At 34.2% G+C, this 8,776-nt stretch overlaps 1 protein-coding gene across 1 annotated transcript in view; it reads right to left on the bottom strand.

The window, feature by feature from the left end:
* Positions 1–1,208: 1,208 nt before the first annotated feature.
* PCDH17 (protocadherin 17) overlaps positions 1,209–8,776 on the bottom strand; it is a 101,352-nt gene continuing 93,784 nt past the window's right edge. Inside the window, exon 4 of the mRNA XM_060129311.1 lies at positions 1,209–2,213. Coding sequence (XP_059985294.1) covers positions 1,531–2,213 — 683 coding nt within the window. The 3' untranslated portion in view covers positions 1,209–1,530. The remainder of the gene's footprint in view (positions 2,214–8,776) is intronic.

The raw sequence follows: 8,776 nt of genomic DNA, 5'->3' as shown, positions 1-8,776 counted from the left end.
CACATCTTGAACCACTTAAGATACTTTTGAGAACCAATCAACAATATGATATCTACATAGGCAGCAGCTGTATGCTATTGAAAAAACATGAAGAAGTTTCAGGTATTGGTACAAATGTAATTCTTGTAATTTAGCATGACTTTAATAAAAGCTTCCATGAAGGACTTGTACATAACCATGACTGACAGATGTATTTTTTGACCTTTCAGTTATCTCCATCAGCTCACTCAAACACATTTTGAACAGATTATGTACTGTAGTACTTGGTAGACTCTACATTAAACAAGAGACTTTGCTCTGAGGCACTGCTTCCAACACTCCATGGGGAAATGGAAGCAGGAAAAAACAAAACTCATAGAGTTCGACAGCTACCAAGGCAACACTTGCCATTTACAATATAAGCCCAAATATTTTTGCAACACAACTATATATTAATTTAATAAAATACACAATATAGCTCTTATACACTCAACAATTTGGCTCATATGCACTGAATCTGCAATAAATCAATAAAAATATGTCATTTGATGTAAACACATTGAATCTTCTTACATTTGCACATTTAAATGGTCATGTGATTTGTGTATGTCTAAGACGTTTTCGCGTTCCTGAGCTATTTTAGTGTCCACAAATGAATAAAACATATCATTCATGTTAATTGTCTCTGAATATCATTACTCAATGGTAACTATTTTTCAGAACATTTCTAGGTCAAATTTAAAACATATCCATCATTATTTATACATTTGTTGGACACTAAAATGCTAAAGAGGCATTTTAAACCTTTAAATTTTCTTCTCCTTTCATGAAGTGAATTAGTCTACGTGTGTGCAGGACAAAATGGACTATACCTTTTTACATTGAACTTTTATACGATATGAGGTGTTTTACAAATGACTCAGTTTTTAATTTTTTTTTGACTAATGTTATGGAATGTTTTCTGTGTTTCTATGCGTGGCAGGTAACTTTATACAGAAATGTTTACCACAAATATGTGTTAATGTTTGGTGTAGCTTGGACTACTGCAAGGTCGTTTCAGGACTTTCAGTAGAAGCTTGTGGTGACTGCTAGAAATTCTACCACAGATCACAAATTATGACCCTGCTTTGTATGGGGTTTATAGGTAAACAGTTACGTCAGAATAAATCACGGAGGACAGTCTTAGAGCAATGAGAAAAAACTTCCATTCTCACACTGCATACCTTCCTAACAGATAGTCACAAGGTAACTTGCCTCCTCATCCTCCTTTTTCTTCTCTCTTTTTTCTTCTCTGTTTTTCTTTCCTCTTTGAACATCGTTAATTCTGTCCTAATATAAGTTTGGTCAAAACAAAGCCATTGTTATTTCTGAAAAAGAAACAGCAGTGAAAAGAACATACTTGTGGGCACTTCAGATGTTCACTAAAAGCCTTAAAGCAGCATCGGTCTTTCTTTATCCCTGTAAAATGGGGTTTTCACCAGGAGGGGTCATTTTTAAATCAACAGAAGAGACAAGAAAATGCCAATGCTTTTTTTTTTTTTTTTTTTTTTTTCACTTTCTCACAGCCACAGGGTCATTTCCCCGGCAGTCCTGCAGAAGCTTGTCGATTTCTCTCACGACTTCCTCTGCATCCACCGGCTCTCTGGCCAGATCTCTGTTAGAGTGGTCAAGCTGCTCCAGGACAGCGCCCATCTCACTGGAATCCCGGCTGGCTCTTGAATGCACATCGGCGAAGACCCTTGCCATCTGCTCAGAAGCCAGGAAGGGAGGGTCTCTCGGTTGCTTGCTGGGGGACAGATACTGACTGTCAGTGGGCAAGTACTGGCTGCTCGCCTCGGCCAGAGCCCCTGGCTTTGCTTCGCAACCATCCAGGGAGCCTTTCGTTGAGGTGCAAGGCTCGATGCATGCCTTGGTTGGGCTGCTTGATGCTGAGGGGACCTCTTGGAGGAGAGGGCTCAGGGCACGTTTGGCTTTTAAATAAGGTTTCACATTGGCAATGAGAATCGTGTGCTCTCGCTTGTCTTTTCCAAATGTACAAAAAGTCTTTTTCCCAGTGGGATTCACAGTTTCGTAAGTCTCAGTCTCAACATTAGCTTCAACTGTGGGTACAAAGAGATTTGTGCGGTAATCTGCGTTTTCAGCCTGATTGGTTGCAGGGAACTGTGGCATCCAACACCTGTCAGAATGACCAAGCACTCGGCATTCATCTGTGCAATTAACACACTCTTCTGGTTCTGCAAAACAAAAGACAGGACAGCAAATCCAATCATTAGGGATGCCTTTACAGTTCTACAAAGGCTGCGATCAGCTCTCCCTGGGTTTGCTTGACCTCTGATCTCTAAATTAAAAAGGAAAAGAAAACAATAATTAAAACATTTCAGGATGGTTGCATAAACCTGCTGGTTGAGACAATGGTTTTATTTAAGTCTATTCTCTAGGTATTAACAAATTTCCATAGCCTGGGAAGAAGTAAAAGTGGCCACTGGAGAATCATTCTCAGTAGAGTAGAATATCACTGTAAACTAATCTCCTGGGGATATCAGTTAGTCTTTGTTCTTTATAACCCATCCTGGAAACAGGGAACTTCAAAAAGGATTACCAGGTTTAATTTTTGAAATCAAATAATAGTGCAAAAACTGAATCACAAACTTCCATAAAAAGTCCTAAGCTGCTATTTTTTTTTATGTTTTATCCCTATTTTGCTTGTAATTGTTATTTTGGTGACAGTCATGAAATAAGGTTTTCCTTTAAAAGCCTGCTTTTCCTACTGAAGAGTAGCAAATGGAATTTTCTATCTGAACGTGTTATGAATAAGCTTGTCAAAAAGTGCACATTGCTATTGTAGTAGATTTGCGTATGGATCATGTAATCAGTTTTCTTCACTTCAGCTTTTTGTTTTTGGTGTAAGTAGGTGAAAATGTATTTTGTAAACAGATATAGTTCAGAATGAATGACAAATCATGATTTCAATTCTAAATGATAATGATTTCTGTGAGAATTTTTGCTTCTCTCTTTTGTGATAAGCATGTAGATAATCTAAATAAAGTACTGTTTAACGATCACTATTTCAAAGATGCTGAACAAGAAAATATGAAAGAAAATTCCTTCATTATGACAACAGCTGCATATGTCCATGAACTCAATATTTTAAAAGATAACTTTGAACTATATCTTCCCAGTTGTCCCTTTCATCTACAAATCATTATTTTCCTTATGTTTAATGATCCTTTTTAAATCAGGGACCTTTTTTTTCAGGAGAGGATATTTACAGTTTAACTCTATGTGATGGGAATAGAATTCCCTACTCATTTGGGAACACTTGGGATTGCCATTTAATTGATGCGACAGGATCTCCATAATGTATAGTGTCCTGTGTACAAGGGAAAAAGCAGCAAATTTAATAGTGCTGATAAATTTATACAGTTACTTTTCAAAGTCATATACAAAATCTGAGTCTGTACTTAAAACACACAAAAAATTCCTTATACAAAAAGAAAAAAAATAAACCACACTTTAATTATCTCAAAAGGTTTTAGGATAAAATAATTTCCTATGAAACTAAACTCTTTTAGAAAAGAATCAAAATGGTGTTTTGACAGAACAAAAATTCTGTGGTATTTCATAGCATGTATCATTATTCACACTTGAAATGTTAAAAAGAAGTATCTACGTGGCTTGTCTCTATTTTAATTTTGTCTTACTTTTAAACATATATTTACCTAGGAGTGAATAAAATATGTTAAGTTTATTATGTAATGCAGGCAAGAATGCTGAAATGTAGTCTCAAACTGAACTATCTACACACAGACTCAAATATTATCTATGATTTGAAAGGTTGTCAGACAGATGGACACAAACAGAAGCAAAAAAATCTAGGCATTTAAAATTTTCTAGAAGCCTCCCTGTGCAGATTTAAAGTAGAGCAGAATTTAAACAACAGGATATCAGAAAAGTTTAATATCAGGTATCTGTTTTCATTACCTATTCTGAAAGTGAATCTTCAATATTATGCCTGTGTCAGTAAGTGTTAGAAAAAAAAAATACATATCATTTCATTCAACTAATCTTATCCTTCAAAAATACAGTAGAAAACTTTACTATCTATTTCACTTGCTAATATTTTTGTATCTTTTAGATTTGTGATTTTTAAAAACTTCATTTACAACTCATACACTCTCTTGGAAAGACACTAACATAATTTTATTTTTCAATATTGACTGGTCTCAATTTCAGCAATTTTGATAGCCCAGCTTTGAATGAATTCAATATGAATTTAAGAATAGAGTGAACAGGACAGAATAATGCAGATTTATAAAAGTGTAAATTGACCTTGAATTTGAAACCATCAACATAAAATTATTGTTTGCACTTCACTACTGAAACTCTGCAGCTTTTTTTTACTTGACTTCATGTCACATCCTAGGGAGCAAATTTTGAGTATTGATTACGACACATTATATGCTGTTCACCTTGTCATTAGACTGTAATTTTGACAGCAGCATTTCACAGACAGTGAAGAAAATCAAATGGACCCTTCTGTACAAGCTGCAGAAACTAAGAACATAAAATGAACTATAACTGCCAAGGGTCAAATAAGAATTTTTGAGAGAGTAGAATTATTTCTGAAGTGACATAAATAAATAGATGACTAGGTAGACACATAAAAGAGACATAGGTAGTACATAATGAATTACTAGCTAGACCAAAAAAGTAGACAAAATGGAAAAAATGAAAGAAAAAGAGAGGCGAGAAGGAAACCAAAGTGAGGGGAGAGAGGGAAGGATGGAGGGAGGAGTGAGGGAGGAGGGGCTTAAAGGAAGGGGAATCGTATTGGGAGGATTTCTGCTATGCGCACCTTCTATTATATTTTTAAAAATCCACTCAATAAACTAAGTGTGTATGATAAAGAATAATATTGTGGAGGATTTTCTCAAGCCCTAGGACTATAAAGGTAGATAATAACTTCTTTCTGTACCTTAGGGAAAACGAATCCCGAAACAGATATGTTGAATTATGAACTATAAAAATGAAAAAGAAGCAAATTATACAGACAGCCACTATTTGCATAGATTACATATTTGTATCAAAAAACAAATTTAGGGATCCTGGACAGAAAACAAATTTAGAGACGCTTGATCCAAGATTCATTTTTTTCTTCTGGACCAATCTGGGATTACAAAGAAATTATTTACCCCCATTTTTGTCCTTTCCTTGGTATAACATAATAACCCTTTCACAGAATGCACCCCTTGCCAAGAAAGATGGGATAATCCAAATGATATATAGATGAGAAAAACTGAGAGATAAGCATATTTATATTGCAAAGTGAAAACAACTCTGAAGTCCGACAGCTAGAAATCTGGGCAGTTCTGTATATAGAGAAAGTTTACAGTGTCTAATCTTTTAAGTGTAAAATTCCCTGAAGGATCATGTGACAATCAGAAATTTAAATACTTGTTTAACATTAAGAATCATTTTCTATACTACTATAGTCACTTCTGACTATTATAAAAGCTCCCAAGGGGAGGGATATAAACACAGTCATCTTAATTAGTTCAATTTTGCATCTTAATTTATATGATCTTTTTCAAAAGATATAATCACTTAAATTACTGTAAGTACTTGCAGTTCAGCTGCCACCATAAACTATACATGCACACACACACATACACACACACACACACACACACACACACACACGTATAGATCTTTATTTGCATGTGTGTAATAAAATTGAGCTTTCTCCAGGAAATAGTCCAAACAAAATTTGAAAACTCAAATGCATGTCCAATGCATTCCTGAAAATTAAAAATCAGTAACTACCATAAGAGAAATACAGATGAATGAATAAAACACAGAGGAAAGTTATATATTTGTAATATAAAGGATAGCAGATATATATAAAACATATATATAAATATATTTATAAATATAAAATCTTGTATATAATTTACATGTATGTATAAATCTTTTTATTTAAAATCACCAGTAAACAACCTTTTAATCTTTCCCTATGCCCTTCAACTATGAGTGTGAAACCTCTGACTGGTTAAACAACTTGACTACTGATTTTAGAATTTTATATAATTCAAGTTGATTTAGACATAAAGATGTATGAAATCTGCAAATTCATATTAGCCAACAAATCTGAAAGCTCTCTCTCTTTTTTTTAACCTAGATTAAACTGTTTAATAACTTAAAGATATTAGGCAACCAAACATTTTTTGCCAAAATATACCTTCAAAGGAACAGGCATTGTGAAAGTTACATATATATGAGGAAAACAATATTTAGGTAAAACATTAAATTATCTGTTCCCAAATTATTGTATTTTAGCGATCTTCCACAAAGGTTACCAGAACTTAATGTCCACAATGTGATTTTAACCTTGTAATGTCACTACATCATGAAGAGTACACAGCCATTTCAAGATGGGTAAGAGGTGCCAATAATTACAATGTAGAAGATTAAAATTTGAAGTCAAAACACTATTTAAACCATCAAAGATTAACAAAGATTAAGGGGCCTCTATTGAACATAGTTATTTTGGGAAAAGTCAGGAGAAAACCCTTGCGTGTTGTGACTCAGAACTGTTCACTGCAGAAGAAACACAGTTCGAGGAGCCACGTCATGAAATTTCTTTAGAGTAAATCTATCTCTTTACTACAATCTGTCTCACTCTCAGGAAGGAATTTATCACAAATCAAAAGATAAGCTTATTTTCCCCGTCTTCAAAGCATTATACCACATAACCCAAAGAGAGATACTTAGCAACTAATTTGTTAACACTTAGGGAAATATTAGAAAACATAAAAGGATTTCCTCCCCTTAGTTTCATTGCCTGTTTCCTCCAGAGCCCACATATCTGTACATCTGAAAACATGCTTATTATTTCTAGAATAAGAGTTTCAGATATGCATCTTATTTAATTTTTATAATGAAGAAATAAACGTCTGGGTCGTAGAAATCTGAAAACCAAAATCCATTAATCAGAACATCAGTGAGGAAGTTCTAAATTGTTGTGGTTGTGGGGAAGGCTATTTGAGAGAGTTTTCTGTGCTTTACGGCTGTCAACAAAATGGTTTTATTTCAGCTCTGTAAATAGCTTTAAATAGGAATAGTGCTCTTCTGTTAGTGTGGTGGTTGCTCCTGTTTCTAACAGCACCTTAAAATTGGAGTTGTTTCCAAGTTGAGAGCTCTATAAATGAAGTTCATTTTTTATTTGTCTCACTTTTCTTTTGTATTTCTACTTTACCTTCTTTCACCAGTGTAAGCTTTAATAACACCTAATTAGCTGTCTGGGAAAGCAGAGAGCTGGCACCCATCTATATTTATGGCTGGCCCAAATGTTCTGGAGATTAACTCTACAAAACTTAAAGTTGACGCCCATCACAGATTATCTACCAGTAAACAATGGCAAGCCAGGACCTTAGACTGACAGTTCATGTACACCAGTTTTCTACTGAAAGTTTTTAATGTTGTAACCACAGCTTGCTTCACTGCCTTTTTCTTTCTTCAGTGCATACAAACACACACACACAATTTTACACATGTACACACACATCTCTATGAGCACAGCAAATTACAACTAATCCAAATATATTCTAACATATCAGAGAAAAAACACCAATACTAAAATAGAAATCTCATCAGAATACAGTCCAACAAACCTTTAATAAAATGTTTCTTCAGTAAATTGATATAATTCATAATATCCTGCAAACTGACAGTTTTCTACCACATACAGTTCTCTCTTTTTTTGGCAATGTTAATGATTATTCACTTACTTCCCTTTACCATCCTATAAACCCCTTACACTTGTTATGATGATAGGGTGAGTCATTCCATATAAATGGCACTTTAACAATCTATATTCATTCAAATTATTTCCATTTTTGATTTCTATGTCTCATTTACTAGCATATTAGTTAAAATTAAACCTTCTGATTTCACACTATCTGACTATGAGGGGGTAAAAATTTCACTTTCAATATTACTTCTAGAGACAGCATTGGAAAGTTGTCTCAAAACGTCTTTCTCTGTGTCGGGGAATAAAAAGAAACAAGTATCCTAATATTATAATTTTATCACATGCTATTTCTTCTGCTAGTATTCACATGACTTCCAGGCTTAATTTTAGCACAATTTTTAATAACCTTGGTGTATCCCTTATTCAGGGAAGAAAAGAGAAGTGTAAGGGAAAATGTTGCATCAGAGTACAATCACTTTATTTAGCCAAGTGATCTTTCATCTATTGCCTTGTATTTCCCATGTTTCTCACTTGTGCACAGTGATCTAGGCTGTTCTACTAATCAAATAACTGATAAACAAATACACAGATTTGGGATATGTTTTTGCTTCTTTTATTTTTTAATGTAAGATCACGTATCTTGTTACAATATGCTCATTTCATGAGCATGCTTGTTCACGTGTTGGCAGTGATATAATGATAAAACACTGGGTACTGGACTCCAGGAACTTAAAATATTTCCTAATAATTGGTCATAAGAAATAATAATTTAGAAACATAGTTCATGGAATAAAAATACTATGAGAGAAATGTATATATTTTTAGGTGTATGTACTGCTGATCTGGCTTCCAGAATTTACCTCAGTTGTGAAATGCCATTCTATCTGCTTTTGATAGGCAGAGAGCACATTTTGAAGAGGAGGTTATAATAATGCTATCAAATAGTCAAACCGTGGCAGCTTAGAAGTACCAATCCTCTGGCGTGCAATTACATCACACAACACTTCTGAATGTATCGCCACAACTTCATTCAGACACCAGAAACCA

This window comes from Lagenorhynchus albirostris, chromosome 18 (genome assembly GCF_949774975.1).
Source record: "Lagenorhynchus albirostris chromosome 18, mLagAlb1.1, whole genome shotgun sequence".
Taxonomy (NCBI): domain Eukaryota; kingdom Metazoa; phylum Chordata; class Mammalia; order Artiodactyla; family Delphinidae; genus Lagenorhynchus; species Lagenorhynchus albirostris.
This window is presented reverse-complemented; position numbering and strand designations above follow the sequence as displayed.